The sequence below is a fragment of the Onychomys torridus genome, chromosome 12 (assembly GCF_903995425.1).
Source record: "Onychomys torridus chromosome 12, mOncTor1.1, whole genome shotgun sequence".
Lineage (NCBI taxonomy): Eukaryota > Metazoa > Chordata > Mammalia > Rodentia > Cricetidae > Onychomys > Onychomys torridus.
Window position 1 is genome coordinate 1,050,417 of NC_050454.1, and position 20,947 is coordinate 1,071,363.

Consider the following 20,947-nt stretch of genomic DNA (forward strand, 5'->3'; position numbering starts at 1 on the left):
GTTGGTTAGATTAGTGAGATGGTGATGTTTTGGATATACTAGGTTAAATAAGATCAACTACTTTTACCTGTTTCTTTTAAAATGTGGCTACTAAAAAATTTAAAAAGCTTTATGTGACTGCTGTTATGTTTCTGTTGAACAGTACAATATTTCTTTCTTTCTTTCTTTCTTTTTTTTTTTTTTTTTTGCCAGAACTGAGGATCGAACCCCGGGCCTTGAGCAAGCGCTCTACCACTGAGCTAAATCCCCAACCCTCAGTACAATATTTCTTAAGCTGGCCCATGTTTTGAAAGGGTTTAGAAGAGGAACACTGTCCAGCAGATGTCATCGCCATGCTAGGAGCATCCCTGTCTGTGCTGCCTGTCCAGCAGTGACTAGCCTCTGGCGGCTGATGAGCACAGGGAATGTCAGGATTGCACTGTGGGAAAAGCAACAACAACTAAGTTTTGTATTATATTTAATTTTGTTTATGTATGAATGTATTTAATTTTATTGTGTGTGTTATCTGAACCACATGCATGTCTGGTACCTGTGGAGGTCAGAAGAGGGAGTCAGATCCTCTGGAACGAGTTACAGATGGTTGTGAGCTGCCTCGTGCTGGGAATCCAACCTAGGTCCCCTGGAAGAGCAGCCAGTGCTCCTAACTGCAGAGCCATCTCCAACCCCACTTTATTTAAATTGACTAAATTTTGTGGTTTCTTTGGGGGGGGTGGTTCGAGACAGGGTTTCACTGTGTAGTTTTGGTGTCTGTCCTGGATCTCTTAATCAATTTAGTTTTAAATTTAAGTAGCCACATGTAGGCTAATATATGAAGCACTGTGAAATTAGAGGATTTGTGGGATTGTTTTATTCAAGCATTTATATGTAAATGCTTGTTTACCATACTGCAAAGTTGTTCAGTAGTTTGATAGAAGTACAGTTGTGTTTATTATAAGTAACACTAAAGATCAGGGGTTATTTGAGTAATTAGCAAGCACTGTAGAAGTATCAGAGGTAAGGTTTGCATATTGGAATGAGCCCTGAATTACACTGTTCATGCTTTGAAATGTGCTTAAAGCCTTGTGAATTACACAGCACTGTAAGCTTAACATTACTTTTATCAGAGTTTGGTTTATTATTTATATATGTGGCACTTCTGTGATAGGTAGACTCTTTGAAAAGTGTCAACAGGGCCAGTCATAGTGGCATATGCCTTTAATCCCAGCACTTGGGAGACAGTGGTAGAGGCAGGAAGATCCTTGAGTTCAAGGTCAGCCTGGTCTACATTGAAGTTCAGGACAGCTAAGGATACAACCTGTTTCAAAATAAAATAAAAAAACAAAGGAAGAAAAAAAAGAAATGTGAGCAATGGATCAATGTGCAACTTTGTTAAAGAATTTTTCTCTTGAAAGGGAAATCTGGGCTTTTTAACAGATAACTGTGCTGGTAATATTTTTGGAAACTAATGCTAGATTTAATGTTGGCTGAGTATCTAGAAATACCAAGAGTTGATTGAACATCCCTAACCAGAAAATCTAAAATTCGTAAGGTTGAAACATTTCTGGATTTAGGCTTTTCAGACCAGGCATGTTTAGCCTGCATGTGCACAGGCTTATAAGAACCAATATTTTGTAGTGTTTATTTATTACCTTTGTGTATGTCCATAAACATTTATACATGCCAGTATTTCACAGTACTATTAATGTGTTTGTCATTGCTTCACAGTGAGGAATCGAATGTCACCATGTCTGGAATCAAGCGAACCATCAAAGAGACCGACCCTGATTATGAGGACGTGTCTGCAGCCCTTCCAAATAAACGGCATAAAGCAGTTGAGAGTTCAGGTAGACACTGAGTGGCTTTGAGACTCAGCTCACTGACGGTTGCCTGTGCACAGGATTCACAGACTCTGTGAATATGTCATCGTGCATAAGCTGAAAGATATGTGAGGGCCAGCCTGGTGCTCTGCATTACACCATGTGGCACACACGATGGGGGGTCTGGCAGGAGCATGTCAAGTAGTCTGGAGGGAAAGCAAGCTGTAAGTCTTAGCTGTTGCTGCATGTGCCTTAAAATCAGAGTTTTGGCATCTGGAGAGATGGCTTAGTGGTTGAGTGCATACCTCTCTGGTTTTGTTTTTGTTTTTTTAAATTTCCCCCCTTTGGTTTTTTGAGACAAGGTCTCTATTATGTAGCTCTGGCTGTCCTGGAACTCACTCTGTAGATCAGGCTGGCCTCGAACTCAAAGAGATCTGCCTGCCTCTGCCTCTCGAGTGTTGTGATTAAAATTGTGAACCACTACACCTGACCTTAAGATATTTATTTATTTATCTATCTATTTATTTATTTAGAGACAGGGTTTCTCTGTGTAGCCCAGGTTGTCCTAGAACTCAATCTCTAGACCAGGATGGCCTTGAACTCAGAGATATGCCTCTGCCTCCCCAGTACTGGGATAAAAGGTGTGCACCACTGCCCCACTCACTTCTTGGCTTTTTTTTTTTTTTTCCGAGACAGGGTTTCTCTGTGTAGCTTTGCGCCTTTCCTGGAACTCAATTGGTAGCCCAGGCTGGCCTCAAACTCACAAAGATCCGCCTGTCTCTGCCTCCCGAGTGCTGGGATTAAAGGCATGCGCCACCACCGCCCGGCCATTTCTTGGCTTTTTAAAAAGTATTTCCGCTGGGTGGTGATGGCTCACGCCTGTAATCCCGGCACTCAGGAGTCAGAGGCAGGTGGATCTCTGTGAGTTCGAGGCCAGCCTGGTCTACAGAGCTAGTCCAGGACAGGCTCCAAACCCTGTCTTGAAAAAACAAAACCAATAAATAAATAAATAAATATATATATATATTGGGGCTGGAGAGATGGCTCAGGGGTTAAGAGCCCTGACTGCTCTTCCAGAGGTCCTGAGTTCAATTCCCAGCAACCACAAGGTGGTTTGCAACCACCTGTAATGAGATCTGGTGCCCTCTTCTGGCCTGCAGACATACATGCTGTATACATAATAAATAAATAAATCTTTAAAAAATATTTCATGTATATGGTGTTGTGCTTGCATGTATGTCTGTGTGCCATGCACATGCATTGCCTGTGCAGACCAAAGGAGGGTATTGGGGCCCCTGAAACTGGAGTTACAGGAGATGGAGATGGTTAGCTGCCATGTGGGTGCTAGGAATCAAGCTTGGGTCCTCTGCAAAAGTAGTCAGTGTTCTTAACTGCTGAGCCATCATCATTCCAGCTCCATGCTCCGCAGAGGACCCAAGTTTGGTTCCCAGCATCCATGTCAGGTTGTTCACACAGCCTATAACTCCAGCTTAGGGAAGTCGATGCCCTCGTTGGCCTCCATGAGCACCTGCACTCACACACAGAAACACGTAATTAAAAATAAAATATGTATTTAAAAATAATAATACAAAATCAAAGTTTTTGGATGTCTATTATGTGGCATAACCACATGAGGTGATTGTAGGTGATACATAGGTGAAGGTTTTTAATAGCTTTATATTTTCATGTATATAGAAGTAAGAATAACCTCATCAGGTTATCCCATGGGTACTGTTGCTTAAATGGGTAAGATACTAAAGTATTGATTGTGCTCATTAAATGTTTCACTTGTGTGTTCGCTGTCAAATGTCAAAGGAGGAGAGGACTCCCTTGACTTTTGTTTGCAGAGGGTTCAGTCCAGGGGTGGCCAGCTGTTGTTCTGGGCCTGATGTCAGGCAGGGTACCATGATGTCATACACACACACACACACACACACACACACACACACACACACGAGCAACAAATAAAAGTATCTTTTTATTAACTATATTTAAGACCTATCACATGATATTTTGTTTTTGGCTTACCTCTTGCTTCCCTATCCTACGTAGTTTCGTGCAGATGAAAAGGAACATATTTTTCTTTCAGAACCATTTAAGAACAGATTATACAGCTGTGCACTTCTCTGTGTTTGCTAAAGATATTGTCCCATGAACCCAAAGCAGATTCTGTTCCTTGGGTTTCTATAACTGCTGATTTAAATCAAGCTAGCTACTGATTAATTTGGTATCCTTGTGTTCTTTATGTAGCTCGAGATGCAGCTGTGCAGAAAATTGAGACTATTATTAAGGAGCAGTTTGCTCTTGAAATGAAGAATAAGGAACATGAGATCGACGTCATTGACCAGGTATAATAATGATACATTGAAAAAACTAAATTTGGTGGCTCAGAGGTTAAGAACACTGGCTGTTCTTCCAGAGGTCCCGAGTTCAATCCTCAGCAACCACATGGTGGCTCACAACCATCTGTAATGAGATCTGGTGCACTCTTCTGGCATGTAGACAGAACACTGTATGTGTAATAATAAGTAAATTTAAAAAAAAAAGAAAGAAAGAAAGAAAAGAAAAAACTAAATTCATGGAGGGAAAAAGAATATTTGATGAGATTTCAAAAACTTTCCCATTGCTGGGCGTGATGGCACACATCTTTAATCCTGGCTCTCCAGAGGCAGATGGATCTCTGAGTTCCAGGACAGCCAAGTTGCATATTGAGACCCTGTCTCAAAACAAACACAGTTAACCTGCTGGGGGCTGAGCACACATCTGTAATTTCAGGATGTGGGAGGTAGGGGACAGGAGAACCATACCTTTAAGGTCATCCTCAGCTGCATAGGGAGCTGGAAGCAAAGAAAGGAGATTGGAGAAAAGATAAGAAGTTCTACTTGAACTTCCATCCCTAAGAAGTTCTTTTTGATATTGTTCTCAGTATTTTTTTTCCCTTTTTTTTTTTTCTTGTTTTTGTTTTTTTCGAGACAGGGTTTCTCTGTAGCTTTGGTGCCACCGTCAGGCTCAGTATTTTATTCTTAATGAGTTTGTTAGTAAGTGCACACACACTCACACACTCCGTGGGTATCACTGTTTTTGTTTGTCTTTTTTTTTTGTTTTTTTGTTTTTTTTGGTTTTTTGAAACAGGGTTTCTCTGTAGCTTTGGTGCCTTTCCTGGATCTCGATCTGTAGACCAGGCTGGCCTCGAACTCACAGAGATCTACCTGCCTCTGCCTCCTGAGTGCTGGAATTACAGGCGTGCGCCATCACCGCCCAGCTTGTTTGTCATTTTTTAAGACATTACTGATCAGGGAAGCACACACACTGTCCCCATCCGCATTGTATAGAAGCAGAGACTCCAGAGCTTTGCTTATACACATCAGCACTCAGTCACTGAGCTGCATCTCCAACTCTTACCTTTGTATAGAAGCAGAGACTCCAGGGCTTTGCTTATACACCAGCACTCAGTCACTGAGCTGCATCATCTCCAACTCTTCCCTTTGTCAGTTTAGTTAGGAGAAAGTAGTTATTTATTGATGGGATTCGAGATGCCGAGTTCCTACTTCAGTTGTTTGCCTTTATTTGGTGGATTTTAAGTCGTCATTACTTATGCATTTAAACTCTCACTTGTTTTTAGCGACTGATTGAAGCCCGAAGGATGATGGATAAGCTCCGCGCCTGCATTGTAGCAAACTATTACGCTTCTGCCGGTCTTCTCAAGGTTTCTGAGGTAAGTGTTCCTCATATTCCAGTCGTTTCTAAGCCTCCATTTACCTTGTCTCGGGGGACATCAGGCCAGTGTGGATTCCCTACCATGGAGACATTTCTTACCTTGACCTTTGGAATTAAATGAGCCTGCCCGCCTTTCTGAGGAACGTAGATTGTTGGCATTGTTGTAATCGTGGTCCTGTCCTGTCTCTGCTGGTTGCTAGTGTTACACTAGCCTGTTCAGATCCAGGCGGGAGACATTGCCCTGCAGCTCCCCCCAGCTCTTCCTCTTTGCCTTATTACCCAGCATGCTTCCCAAAACGCCACCTCTCTTTGTTCTGTCGTTTGTTTTTCCAGACAGGGTCTCTCTGTGCGGCCCGGTCTTGGAACTTGCTTTGTAGACCAGGTTGGCCTCAGATTCAAAGATTTGCCTACCTCTATCTCTGGAGTGCTGGGATTAAAGGCATATTCCACCACCGCCTGGCCCAAATGCTACTTTATAATGAGTAGTTTTTCAGTATAAGAAAAACATAAATAAATATGTTTGCATACCATGTAGATTCATCAATTTAAAATTATATTGTTTTCTTCTAAAACATTTAAAAGTAAGTTCGAGACATCGTAACTTTTCAATGCTTACTATAAAACATTTTTTTACTTTTTTTTTTTTTCCTGGCAGCTGTGTATTAAGCTCAGAGTGCCAGTGAAAAATACACACGTGTATACACACACACACTCACACACACACACTCACTCACTCACTACCCATACACACACAGAACTGGAGATTATAACGTATAAGCAAAAGATCAGTAAGATAAAAAAATGTCCAAAGGACAGTCACACGCCTTTAATCCCAGCACTCAGGAGACAGCTGAGTTCGAGGCCAAACCTGGTCTACAGAGTGAGTTTCAGGATAGCCAGGGCTACAGAGAAACCCTATGGGGAAGGTGGAGGGGGGCAAACAAAGCATTGTCCCTGAGGTGTCTCCCTGGAGTTTTCTGTCTAAGGTTCCTTTAAGGATATTAGTCCTGGGTTGGGGTTGATTTCAGTCTAGCGTGACTCCGTTTTAAACTGATTTACATCTACAAAGACGCTTTTTACCCTCCTCTTCTCTGTGCATGCGTTAGCCTGTGACTGACCACAGGGTCTCACATATGATAGGAATCTGCAATTCAGCAATACCCCCAGCCCCTCAGGCTGTTTCTGAATAAAGCCACAGAGTCCGGGTGGATATGAATTTGTGGAAATTGTACTATCCGGTCCAGCAAAAATTCTGATGTCGGATTAAATAGCTCAGCATTGGCTCACCATGATAGCTGCTCGGCTTGAAAAACTGGTTGGTGTTGTGTTGATTTACCATTAGTAGTGAAAGTCTGCTGTTTGATAGTCTAGAAATGTACAGATTTTAGCTTCTGATGTTCTGATTAGGATTTACTAAGGGCTGGGCTGGAGAGATGGTTCGGTTGGTTTCTGTTGGGTTCGGTTCCTAGCATCTACATAGTGGCTTGCAACTGTCAATAACATCACTTTTAGGGCATCCAGCACCCTCTTTTGTCCTCTACTGCTCCAGGCGTTCACATAGTGCACATGTGTGCATGCAGGCAAAACACTTGTACAAATAAAATAAATCTTTAAAAATTAAAAAAAAAAAGACAACCAAGCATTCAAGGACTTTTTTTTAATTATCTTAAATTTGGAGCTCACATTTCAGCTCTGAAAAATCCTGTTACTGAATTAATCAGCTCTATTTCTTATTTTTCTTATTTTAAAACATTAGTGTGCATACCAGATCATTTTTTTTAATTGATAATTATGTAGCTATGTGGTGTGTGTGTGTGTGTGTGTGTGTGTGTGTGTGTGTGTGTGTGTGTGTGTTGGATTGAAATCTTGCTATATAGCTCCTACTGGCTTAGAAATTACAATCCTTCTGCCTCTTCCTCTCAAGTACTGGATTATAGATAGGGCCACCATGCCCAGCCAGTAATAGAGGTGTTTTTTGTTGTTGTTGTTTTTGTTTTGAGGAGATTCATTTTGTAATTGTGTGTGCTTGTGTCTGGGTGTGTACATGTGAGTGCAGGTGTTGACGGAGGCCAGAGGCATTTCCCTGGAGCTAGAGGTGTGAGTTGTCTACATGAGAGCTGGAGGAACACCCACTAATACCATTGTAAAAACAGCTGGATTTAGGCCTCCGTTCCAGCCTGAGGGAAAACATTGTATGGTGCTGATTTTAAAGCTTCTAACACTATTGGTTTTTTTTTCTGTGTGGGTGTCACTTTTTATATTGTACACTTTGGTTTTTGTTTTGAGCTAGAGTCTCACTAAATAAATTAGGCTGTTCTTGAATTCAAGGAGATGTTCTCCCCTACTTAGATTTCAAAGGTCTTGGGATTGTGGATATAAATAACCACAAGGCCTGGCTCTGTGTACTTTTTATTTTATAAAATTTTTCTATTTTTATTATTATTTCTTCTCTGTTTAATAGCCCCGGCAGTCCTGTAACTCACATTGTAGACCAGGCTGGCCTTGAACTCACAGAAATCTTCCTGCCTCTGCCTCCCAAGCACTGTGACTAAAGACGTGCAACACCACCGCCCTGCTTGTACTTTTTAAATTAAATCTCACTGGGGATAGTGGTACATATCTTGAACTCCTGAGCTTCTTGATTCCATCCCTGGAAGGCCAGGATTACAGGCATGCTCTTCCATGCTGCATTTATGTGGTGCTGGCTTCGAGCATGCTAGACTTTCAGTTGAGCTACATTAAAACCTTCATTTGACTCTTTCAAATGTTTTCTTGTCATGTTGCCCAGAGTGGTCCAGATTTTCCTGCCTCAGCCCCGAGTGATGTTTTCATGGGTATGTGCCACCTGGCTCATTGTTGGCTTTTGGTATTAGATTTTTTTTTTTTTTTTTTTTTTTTTTTTTTTGGTTTTTCGAGACAGGGTTTCTCTGTGTAGCCTTGGCTGTCCTGGACTCACTTTGTAGACCAGGCTGGCCTTGAACTCACAGAGATCCACCTGCCTCTGCCTCCCAAGTGCTGGGATTACAGGCGTGCGCCACCACCGCCCAGCTTAGAATTTTTGTATAATTATTTGTTACTCTAGTTTTTGTTTTGTTGATGCAGGCTAGTTATAAGAACTTGTGGATATGGGGCAGCGCACGCCTTTAATCCCAGCGCTCGAGAGGCAGAGGCAGTCAGATCTCGTGAGCTCAAGGCCAGCCTGGTCTACAGAGTGAGATCCAGGACAGGCACCAAAACTGCACAGAGAAACCCTGTCTCAAAAAACCAAAAATAAATAAATAAAATAAAATAATTTATGGATATGGAGAGAATTTTTAATTTAAGTGTGTGTGTGTGTGTGTGTGTGTGTGTGTGTGTGTGTGTGTGTGTATTTATGTATGTGTATGTTTTGGTGTGAGCCCAGCTGTTAATGACTGAGCCATCTCTCCAGCATGGATTTGGAGAGATTTTTGAAGACTTGTTAACATGATCTTCACGTAACTTGGAGTTTTCAGGAGTTCAGTTTTTCACCAGTTTTGATGGATTTGATTAAGTTTGCTTCTTTCATTTTTCTAGGGATTGAAGACGTTTGATACGATGGCTTTTAACCACCCTGCTATCAAGAAATTTTTGGAATCACCTTCTAGGTCATCATCTCCTACCAATCAGAGATCAGAAACACCATCTGCCAATCATTCTGAAAGTGACTCACTGTCTCAGCAAAATGACTTCCTGTCTGACAAAGACAATAACAGCAACATGGATATGGAGGAAAGACTGTCAAGCATGGTGGAGCAGAGACCCGGCCGGAACACGGGAAGGGTATAGTGCTGGATGGCAGCGGGTTGGGCTCCAGGGGAGAAAGGACCTACTGTTTACTAAGTGTGGGCTTATTCCTCATTCTTTTCTGGGGACTCTAAGACATTAGTTGTTTGATGATGATTATTTTTTTTTAATAGCAGAGAAATGAATCTTTGAGATGGGGTCTTTGTCTGTAGCCTGGCCTGGGGCAGGCTGGCCTAAAGCTTGAGGCATCTCTTGCCTCAGCCTGCAAGTAGTGATGTTAAAACATCGAATTATTGTATAGTGTTGACTAAGAAACTGAGTTCTTTTTTTGGCATTTTGCACTATAGCCAGGCTGGTCTTAAACAAACAGAACCCTCCTTCCTTGGCCTCAGGAGTGCTGGGTTATAGGTGTGAACCATCATACTCAGCTGAGTGTATGTGGTTGTCATTGTGCTGTGTGTGTGTGTGTGTGTGTGTGTGTGTGTGTGTGTGTGTGTGTGTGTTGACATTCTGACTTAAGAGCATAGCGCCCCAGAGTGCAGCAGAGCTATTGGAGGTCCTTTGTAGAGATGGAAAAGAACCCTTAAGAGTTGCAGTTCCCTATTCAGTGATGGTCTGAGTAGTGGCTGGTGCAGTTTTATATACAAAAAACAAAATACACAGCTCTTTTCTTGACAGAGATTTGCTAGGAGGCCTTGGCTGGCCAGACACTGATTTTGTAGACCAGGCTGGTCTGGAACTTGTAATGATCCCCCTGCCTCTGCCTCCGAGTGCTAGAATCACAGGCGTGTGTGCCACTGTGCCCAGCTAGGATAGTATGCTTGTCTAGATCGAAGCCGCTCTGTTATTTGGTGTTTGTATTTATGTATAGAGTCACTGTTAGGTCAGACCAGCGATTTCCCGGCCACCGCTTCTGTCACAGAGGGATGTTCAGTTGTTCTCCATACATTCAGTCATCAGTATGTGGCTTATTTTTCATAAAAATGGTTTTTATTGTAAATTTGTTTGTCCACCATTGAAAAAAGTAAAACAGAAAGGCCTTTTCTAAATTAACCCAGTTTGACGCCTCATAATCAGAACGTAACGTGTGGATCTCCTTGTGTTTGGCCTGTATTCTTTCTCCTACCTTTACCTTTGAAGTGCTGGAGACACAACCCAGGGCTTGGTACAAGCCAGAGAAGAACTCTACCTCCTGAGCTACATCCCTAGTCTCACTAGATTCTTCTGAAACAAAGAAAAACAGACTGGAGAGATGCCTCAGTGGTTTAGAACACTGGCTACTTTCCCAGAGGTCCTGAGTTTGGTTCCAGCCTCAAATGGCAGCTCCCAGCCATCATAACGCTAGTTACCAAGGATCCTACACCATCTTGTGGTCTCCATGGGCACCAAGCACACACACGGTGAATAAACACAAATTCAGGCAAAAACATTGATAAACTAAAACAGGAATTTAACAAACAAAAATCTGAAATATCCACTCTATCAGGTGTGGTGGCTGATGCCCATATCCCAGCACTTGGGAGAGCAGACGAGAGCTATATACAGTGGGCCAGGCCTGCTGGGCTATAGAAGACCTGTTTCTAAAAGACAAAACATTCTGGGGTATTTTATCCACACCCTTCCTATGTCGGTGTCTGAATGTTGCGTAAATGGATACAGATGTTGATTGTCATTTCTTTCAGGACACTTCGAGTGTTAGTGGCTCCCACAAAAGGGAACTACGGAACGCCAACCTCACAGGAGATGAGACTTCTCGGCTTTTTGTAAAGAAAACTATAGTAGTGGGCAATGTGTCCAAGTGAGTATCCGTGAAATATCCTTGTCAGTTACTCACTTAAGCATGAATACTTCGCCGTCACTGTTTACTGTGGTATTACAGTGGAAGGAAGGCTCGGAATTCTTTCTTCTCCCAAGCTCTTGTTTTAAAAGGAAATGGTGGTCCAGAGGCAGTCTTAGGGTAATCTTGCACCTTAGTTAGCAAAATCAGAAATAGAAGTGAGAAGTTCCCATCTTACAGTTTCCCTGATCTAGTGATACTCTGTCTTGGACCGTATCCGTGACTATCCCTGGTGATAAATAGGTGTTAACAGGGTAGTATACTTTTTATACTTAGCTTTACTTACTATTTTTACTTTATATATTTGAGTTGCCTGTGTGTGTATGTTCCACATGAATGCCTGGTTCCTGCTGAGGCCAGAACGTGTCAGATCCCCAAGACTGGAGTCACAGAGAATTGTGAGCTGCCATGTGGGTACTGGGAACCAACCTGGCTTCTCTGGAAGAGCAGCCTGTGCTTTTAACCGTGAGCTATCTCTCATCCCCTGCTTATTTACTTTTGAGCCAGTGTCTGCTGTTTTGCCAAGCCGTCCTCAAGCTCACGGTCTTCCTGCCTCTGCTTCCTGTATAGCTCATGTTCAAACACACATCACCATGTCCAGTTGCTTCTTGCACTTTCTGGTGAAATTTGTGAAGGTATTATTTAGGTTTGTTTGGTTTTGTTTTTATATTTTGTTTGGTTTTCCTTGTGAAACAGGGTGTCACTGGCCTAGAACTCATGTGTAGACAAGGCTAGTCTAGAACTCTAGGGATCTGCTTGTGTCTGACTCCGGAATGCTGGGGGAAAGGTGTGCACTGCCATTATTTGAGGGTCAGTGAGGTAGTAAGGTTTCATCACTGCCTTCATCGAAACAAAGACATGTTTCCCCCACTCTCCTAATCTCAGCATTTCATACTTATCTGTCATTGTCCCCGCCAAAGCTGAAACCAAATTCTTTTTTCTGTAAACCCATTTACTTTTGTGAAATGGGATGATTTAGGAGGCTAAAGAGAAGGCTCAATGGTTAAGAATGCTGATGCTCTTCCAGAGGACTCGGGTTCAATGCCCAGTTCCCATGTGACCACTTGCAGCTATCTGTAGCTAGCTAGGGATATAGCATCCTCTTTCCTCTGCAAGTACTGCACACATGATGCACAGACAGACATGCAGACAAAGCAGCCATACACATAAAATAATAAAGTTTAAGGATGGAATGATGGAAGTGTGATAGCATTTTGTGATTTGATTTTTTTTTTTCCTTTCCAAATTCTAATGCTCAGGCCCTCTGAGTTCAAGGCTAGCTTGGGGTACATAGCGAGACCCCATCTCAGAACTAAACAAGCAAACAAACAAAAAAAAAACCAATATTAAGATTTTTAGTGACTCTGAAAAGTAGGCCCGAGAGATTTGAATTGTAAATAGTAAAAGTCACCGGTGTTTATCTTTAGGTAGAAGAGGTCTCATTTTCAACTGTCTGATGAATACTTTGACATAGATACTTTTTAAAAAAAAAAAATACTTATTTTTATTTTATGTGCATTGGTGTTTTGCCTGCATGTGTGTCTGTGTGGGTATCAGATCTTGGAGTTATAGACTTGCGGATACTGAGATTCAAACCTGAGTCCTCTGGAAAAAAAAAAAAAAATCAGTGCTCCTAACCACTGAGCTATCTCTCCAGCCCAACATAATTACTTTTTAAGTCAGTTTTTGTTTTAATTTCTAAAATGTAGAAAATTTTAGTGTGTGTGCGGTTTGGTTATTTGTTTTGTTTTGAGACAGGATCTCACTGTGCAGCCTTGTCTGGCCTGGAGCTAGCTCACAGAGATCACCCCCGCAGCTCCCCAGTGCTGGAATTAAAGGCGTGTGCCACCCTGCACGAGCTTGAACAGAGCCAGCTATACGCTGAGGAAAGTGGTAGCTTCTGCCCAAGCCCGTTTGCTGTAGTAAACACTTCCTTGCCCTGTTATCACAGTGGGAAGAGGCCTCAAGGAACAGTTTTCTCAAACCTTCCAGTCATTTCAGAAGAAAATCATGTTCCTAATGAGACTTTCTCTTAATGTGTCTATCAGTCTTGATTTAGAGTAAAGTTGTACTTGGCAAAAATTTATGATATGATCTGTTGCATAAATATTTATTATCAAGTATAAGTTTGGGGAAACCTTTTAAAATCTTTTTGTTCTTTCTTTGTTTTTGTCTTTCCAGACAAGGTTTCTCTTTGTAGCCCTGGCTATCCTAGAACTCACTCTGTAGATCAGGCTGGCCTGGAACTCAGAGGTCCCCCTGCCTGTGCCTCTGCAGTACTGGGATCAAAGGTGTGTGCCACCACTACTTGGAGAAACTTTTTCTAAGACTGTGTGTGGACACCTTGTGGAATTACTCTCTTTCCACATGGTCTCCTGGGATTGAGCTTAGGTCATTAAGCTTAAATGGCAGGTGCTTTTACCTGCCAAGCCATCTCTCAGGCCTTAAAACCAAATTTTTGATTTAATTTTAAGATTAATGAAAGTTCAGTAAGGTTATTGACTATGGTATCATTACACAGTAGTCAGTACTTGTATGACAGCTGTTCTTATATGACAGAAAACATTTTAAAAATCATGTTTACATTAGCAGTCAGAATGTGCTCAGTAAATCAAACCAAAGACGTGCTAGCCCTTCAAGAAGAAGTTGTATGCTTTATGGAAAGAAGTAGATCTGTGTGTCAGGTAACAGATGAGGAGGCCCAGTACTGCAAACGCCGCCTCCCCCCCAACTCCAGTGCAATCCCAACCAGGCTCGTGGAATTCAGAAACTAGTATTTCCCTCATGGAAGAACAGAGCGCCAAGACTGGACAGAGTACCTGTGAAGGTTCAACGCTTGTCCTTGGTGTCACCAAAGACGATCAGAGGTCTAGATGTCAGGGGCCATGTCCGAGTTTGTCACCAGAGTCTAAGGGGGTGCCCCGTTCAGTGGTACAGAGGCAAAGCCCCCCAAGGAGAAGGGGGCTTCCTGGGGGAAGACAGTGGCACAGGAGGGTCCCACACTACCTGAAACCTGACTGGAAGCGCGAAGCTCCCTAATGCCAGTTTATTTCTACCTCAGGGGCCCACAGTATGGCCGGGCAGTGGTGTACACACCTTTAATCCCAGCACTCGGGGGGGTAAAGGCAGGCGGATCTCTGACTTCAAGGCCAGCCTGGGAAACTTGTCTTGGGGGAAAAAATGTGATTGACCTCTTTTAGTTTGGGATTGATAATCAGAAAACAAACTTTAAGGGGATTAAGTAGCGTGGGGTCTGGGGAGGCGTGACTGCCGTTATTACTGCTGGGATTTTAATCTTGTTTTAAGCAGGACCTCAGTAGTAGTAGTTGTTAGGATTTTTTTTTTTAAATGTGTATGTGTATTCTGTCTTCATGTATGTATGTGCACCACATGTGTGCCTGGTGCCCACAGAGGTCAGAGGAGGCCTCAGAACAGACAGCTGTGAGCCACGCTGTGGGTACTGGGATTTGAACCTGGATCCTCTGGAAGAGCAGCCAGTGATCTTAATTGCTGAGCAATTTGAGGTTGTTTTTAGTTTAATATTATTACTGTTATTTTTATTATTGTGTGTATATGTGCATCATTTGTGTATGTATGAACATGCACACCATGGCACATGTGTGGAGGTCAGGACACCTTTTTAAAGGATCTTAGGATCAAATTCAGATCATCAGAATTTTGTGGCAAGGGCCTTCATGCACTGAGCCATCTCACCATGCATGATGAGACTTTTGAAGGAAGAAACCGATCTATCCCTTTCTTTTCCAGGTACATACCTCCAGATAAGCGGGAAGAAAATGACCAGTCTACCCATAAGTGGATGGTGTATGTCCGAGGGTCCCGTCGGGAACCCAGCATTAATCACTTTGTCAAGAAAGTTTGGTTTTTCCTTCATCCAAGCTATAAACCAAATGACCTTGTGGAAGTTAGGTGAGCATGCCTAAGATAATCTGAATTTAAGAAAAGTGACTAACTTTGTAACATGCCCTAGGGATGTTTGTACTGTTATTAACTTGCTCAGTACCTGCTCTTGGTCATTAAGTGGCTTTAGTTGTGGCTTCCTCTGCAGTGTTTCACTAACTGGACCTGTCTCCTGTCACATTGTCACTGTACTGTATTAGTAGCCTTGAAGCACTAGTGTATATAAAAAAAGTTACTGATAATTAAGTGCAGTGATTTAACATTACAGAAATGTTGCCAGTGTCTCTTAATTTTACTGTCTCACATATAATCCCGTGATAATCTTCCGTATGTAGATTTACCTTCATGAGAGATGGAATGGTTGTATGTAGTGATGTGAAATTATTCAGATGCATTCTGTACATCTTTATATGTTAGCATCTCCTAAGCACCCTGACTATCTTGGAGTTTATTGTCAATGAAGTCCCTGTGTGGTACAGAACATTCTATTCATTCTTAACTCCTAAAACATGACTCTGCTAAACTTCTTCTTAAAGTGACAGGTGTTCTCTCTCTCTCTCTCTCTCTCTCTCTGACTCTCTCTCTCTCTCTCTCACACACACACACACACACACACACACACACACATACACACTTACACACTTTGTGGTGTTGGGTCTAGGAAGGAGTATCTTCCTTTTTTTTTTGTTTTTTTGTTTTTGTTTTTCGAGACAGGGTTTCCCTGTGTAGCTTTGCGCCTTTTCCTGGAACTCACTTGGTAGCCCAGGCTGGCCTCGAACTCACAGAGATCCGCCTGACTCTGCCTCCTGAGTGCTGGGATTAAAGGCGTGCGCCACCACTGCCTGGTGTATCTTTCTTTTCATATCTGTAGTTTCTGGACCATCCTTCCTTAAAAACAACTCAGTCCAGAGCCAGATGGTGGCGCACGCCTTTAATCTCAGCACTCAGGAGGCAGAGGCAGGCGGATCTCTGAGTTTGAGGCCAGCCAGTGTACAGACTGAGTTCAAGGTTGGCAAGGGCTAAACAGAAACCCTGTCTTAAAAAAACAAAAAACAAGGAAGCTCTGAACACCTCAGCCCTGCTACGGCCCGCCTGGCCTGGTCTACCTTTATCATGGCTGTCTATCGATTCCCGTAGCGGCTCCTCTTTGAAATCCACCCTTAGAACCTGTATTACCGATGTTGCTCTTGATGTAAGTAGAACCTTTTTAAAATCTTATTTATTCTTTTCTCATACAATACATCCCAACCACAGCTTTCCCTCCCTCTAGCCCTCCCCCCACCAATCTCCCCTCTCCTCCAGATCCACCCCACCCCCATCTCCCTACAGAAAAGAGCAGGCCTCCCAGGGACATCAGCCTGAATGAGAAGTTGCATAAAACCACACCCAAACCCTCACTCACATCAAGGCTGATGAGGCAACCCTGGAGGAGGAAAAGGTGCCCCAAGAGCAGGCAGAAGAGTCAGAGACGTTCCCACTTCCACTGTCAGGAGTCCCTAAAACACAAGCCAGTAATGACAACATATGTGCAGAGGACCTAGCACAGACCCGTGCGGGCTCTGAGATTGCGACTTGAGTCTCTGTAGCCTCCATGGTATCTTCAGCTCCTCCGGCTCCCACACTTCCTCCTCCCTTTCTTCCATGGGGTTCACTGAACTCTGAGAAGAGGGACCTGATGGAGACCTCCAACCTGGGCTCCCTGTCTGCCTAGTATCTGGCTGTGGGTCTCTGCATCTGCACCTATCAGCTGCTGGAGGAAGCCTTTCTTACGACAACTGGACAAGGCACCCATCTATGAGTATAGCAGAACACCATTAGGAATCTTGCTGGTGGGGGTGGGGGTGGAATTATTCTAGGTCTTTGGACTATCCAGCCTCCAGGTCCTGGCAGTGTTGGTCATGGGGTCCCTCTGGTGACCTGGGCCTCAAGTTGGACCAGTCATTGGTCGGCCACTCCCACAAGTCCTGCGCCCCATTGTCCCAGCACTTCTTGCAGGCAGGACAGATTGTAGTTGAAGGTTTTGTGGCTGGGCTGGTGTCCCAGTCCCACCATTGGGAGCCTCGCCTGGTGATAGAAGATGGCTGGTTCAAGTTCTGTATCCCCATTACTAGTAGTTCTCACTAGGGTCACCCTCACAGGTTCCAGGAAGTTTCCACCACACTAGCTTCCCACGTCACCCCCTATGCCCTCCCAGTTCCAGCTTTCTCTCCCATACTTCCTCTCTCTACCCCCCCCCCCACCCGATCCCTTTTATTTCCACCCCTGCCCACTCCCCCAGTCTACCTGAAAAATTTATTCTGCCTTCCTCTCCCTGGGAGATCCACCCATACCCCCCAAAACTCTCCTTGATTGTAGCATGAATATCATTTACTTAACAGCTAATAGCCAGTTATAAGTGAGTATATACCATATTTGTCTTTTTGGATCTGGGTTACTTCACTCAGGATGTTTTTTTTTTTGTAGTTGTATCCATTTGCCTATGAATTTCATGATTTTTTTTTTTGTAGTTGTATCCATTTGCCTATGAATTTCATGATTTTTTTTTTTTTAAAGTCACTGGGTCCATTGTGTAAATGTACCACATTTTCTTTATCCATTCTTCAGTTGAGGGACATCTAGGTTTCCAGTTTATGGCTGTTATGAATAAAGCTTTGATGAACATAGTTGAGCAAGTGTCTTTGTGGTAGGATGGAATGGGGTCCCTCTGGTATATGTCTTTTAGGTATATGCCCAAGAGTGGTATAGATGGATCTTGAGGTAGATCAGTTCCCAGTTTTCTGAGGAACCACCCTATTGATTTCCATAGTGGCAGTACAAGTTTACACTCTGACCAGCAATGGAGGTGTGTCTTGCTCCACATCCTCACTAGCATGAGCTATTGCTTGTGGTTTTGATCTTAGCCATTCTGACAGGTGTTAGATGAAATCTCGAAATAGTTTTGATTTGCATTTTTCTAGGGGCTAAAAATGTTGAACATTTCTTTAAATGTTTCTCAGCCATTTGAGTTTCCTTTATTAAGAATTCTCTGTTTAGATCTGAACCCATTTTTTTTAATGGAATTATTTAGTCTATTGATGTCTATAGTTTCTTGAGTTATTTTATATTTGGTATTCTATCAGATACGGAGTTGGTGAAAATCTTTTCCCATTCTGTAGGCTTCGTCTTTGTCCTGTTGACAGTGTCCTTTGACTTACCAAAGCTTTTCAGTTTCATGAGGTCCTATTTATTAATTGTTGTTCTTAGTACCTGTGCTATCAGTGTTCAGGAAGTTGTCTATTGCGCCAATGTGTTCAAGGTTATTCTCCACTTTCCGTTCTATTAGGGTTCAGTGTATCTAATCTTACATTGAGGTCTTTGATCCACTTGGACTTGAGTTTGTTTTGGTTTTTTTTGGTTTTTTTCTTTTCTTTTTGAGACAGGGTTTCTCCGTGTAGTTTTGGTGCCTGTCTTGGATCTTGCTCTGTAGACCAGGCTGGCCTCGAACTCAGTGGCCTCTGCCACTCAAGTGCTGAGATTAAAGGAATGCACCACCACCCCCTGGCTTGAGTTTTGTGCAGGGTGATAAATATGGATCTGTTTACATTCTTCTACATAGAGACATCTGGTTAGATCAGCACCATTTGTTGAAGATGCTATTTTTTCCTATTGTGTATTTCTGGCTTCTTTGTCAAAAATCCAGTGTCATAGGTGTGTGGATTTATATCTGGGCTGTCGTTCTATTCCATTGAACAACATGTCTATTTTTATGCCAATACCATATGGTTTTTATTACTGCAGCTCTGAGTAGAGCTTGAAATCAGGGATGGTGATACCTCCGGAGGTTCTACTATTGTTCAGGATTGTGTTAGCTATCTTGGGTTTTTTGTTTTTCCGTATGAGGTTGAGTAATGTCCTTTCAAGTTCTGTGAAGAATTGTGTTGGGATTTTGATGAGGATTGCATTTACTCTGTAGACTGCTTTTGGTAGGATGGCCATTTTTACTATGTTAATCCTCCTGACTCTGAGCATGGGAGATCTTTACATCTTCTGATATCTTCTACAGTTTCCTTCTTCAGAGACTTGAAGTTTTTGTCATACAAGTCTGTGACTTGCTTGGTTAGAGTTACCTCAAAATATTTTGTAGTATTTGTAGCTATTGTGAAAGGGCATTGATTATCAGATTTTTTTTCAGCCCATTTATCATTTGTATATAGGAGGGCTACTGATTTTTTTGGGGGAGGGGGTTAATTTTGTATCCAGGCACTTGCTGAATGTTTATCAGCTGTAGGAGTTCCCTGGTAGAATTTTTGGATCACTTATGTAGACTATCATATTGTTTGCAAGTAATGATACTTTGACTTCTTCTTTACAGTTTGTGTCCTCTTGGTCTCCTTCAGTTGTCTTATTGCTCTTCAAGTACTGTATTCAGTAGATAGGGGAGAGGGGACAGCCTTGTCATGTTCCTTTTTTAGTGGAATTGCTTTGAGTTTCTCTCCATTCAAATTGATGTTGGCTATGGGTTTGCTGTATATTACCTTTATTGGATTTAGGTATGTTCATTGTATTCCTAATCTCTCCAAGACTTATCATGAAGGGGTGTTGGATTTTGTAAAAAGCTTTTTTGGCATCTAATGAGATGGTCATGTGAGTTTTTTTTATCTCTGTTTGTTTATATGGTAGATTACATTGGCTGATTTTCTTTTGTTGAACCATCCCTGTGTCTCTGGGATGAAGCCTACTTGGTCATGGTAGATAATATTTTTGATATGTTCTCGGATCCAGTTTGCAAGTATTTTATGTTCATGAGGGAAATTGGTCTGTAATTCTTTTTCTTTATTGGGTCTTTGTGTGGTTTAGGTATCAGTGTGACTGTGGCCTTGTAAAATGAATTTGGCAATGTTCCTTCTGTTTCTGTTGTATGGAATAATTTGAGTATTGGTGTTATCTCTTCTTTGAAAGTCTGGGAGAATTCTGCATTAAAACTGTCTGGCTTGGACTTTTTTTGATTGGGAGACTTTTAATGACTGCTTCTGTTTTCTTAGGGGTTGTGTTAATTAAGGTTTCTATTGCTGTGAAGAGACACCATGACCATGACAACTCTCACAAGGAAAACATTTAATTGAGGGGGCTTGCTTAAATTTTCAGAGGTTCAGTCTATTATCATCGTGGGGAGCATGGTGACATACAGGCAGACATGATGCTACAGGAGTAGCTGAAAGTCCTACATCTTGACGGCAATGTGAAGTTACTGAGACATTGGGCAGTATCCTGAGCATAGGATTCCTCAAACCCCACCCCCACAGAAACACACTTCCTCCGACAAGGCCACATCTACTCCAACAAAGCCACACCTCCTAATAGTGCCACTCCGTATGAGATAATGGAGGCCAGTTACATTCAAACTACCACATTCCATTCCCTGGCTTCCCTGAGTTTGTAACAATATCATACAAAATGGATTTAGTCCAACTTCAAAAGTCATCATAATCTATATCAGTCTCAGTAATGTTCAAAGTCTCTTCTGAGAGTCATACAGTCTCCTAACCGTAATCACCTGTAAAGATCAAATCAAAAAGCAGATCACATATTTCCAACATATAATGGCATTTTATATATATGTATATTATATGTATATCATATATGTAATATATGTATATATTACCATTCCAAAAGGGAGCATAGTGAGAAAATACTGGACCAAAGAAAGACTAAAAACCATCTGGGCAAACTCTAAACTCTGTATCTCCATGTCTGATGTCAAACCGCTCTTCAGATCTCCAGCTCTTCTTTTGGTTTTACTGGTGTGGGATTATTTATTTCCTGTGTTTTCATGGGTGTTCTTGACCTCGTTGAGTTGGGGTTTTCCTTCTAATACCTTCTGTAGGGCTGGATTTGTAGATATTGTTTAACTTTGACATTATCATGGAATATC

General features: G+C 42.3%; 1 protein-coding gene across 1 annotated transcript in view; it reads left to right on the forward strand.

Annotated features, from left to right (window-relative positions):
* The first annotated feature begins 233 nt into the window (after window positions 1-233).
* Window positions 234-20,947, forward strand: part of Yeats2 (YEATS domain containing 2) — a 93,335-nt gene continuing 72,621 nt past the window's right edge. Inside the window, exons 1-7 of the mRNA XM_036204055.1 lie at window positions 234-443; window positions 1,705-1,823; window positions 4,047-4,144; window positions 5,419-5,511; window positions 9,069-9,314; window positions 10,961-11,076; window positions 14,884-15,045. Coding sequence (XP_036059948.1) covers window positions 1,724-1,823; window positions 4,047-4,144; window positions 5,419-5,511; window positions 9,069-9,314; window positions 10,961-11,076; window positions 14,884-15,045 — 815 coding nt within the window. The 5' untranslated portion in view covers window positions 234-443; window positions 1,705-1,723. The remainder of the gene's footprint in view (window positions 444-1,704; window positions 1,824-4,046; window positions 4,145-5,418; window positions 5,512-9,068; window positions 9,315-10,960; window positions 11,077-14,883; window positions 15,046-20,947) is intronic.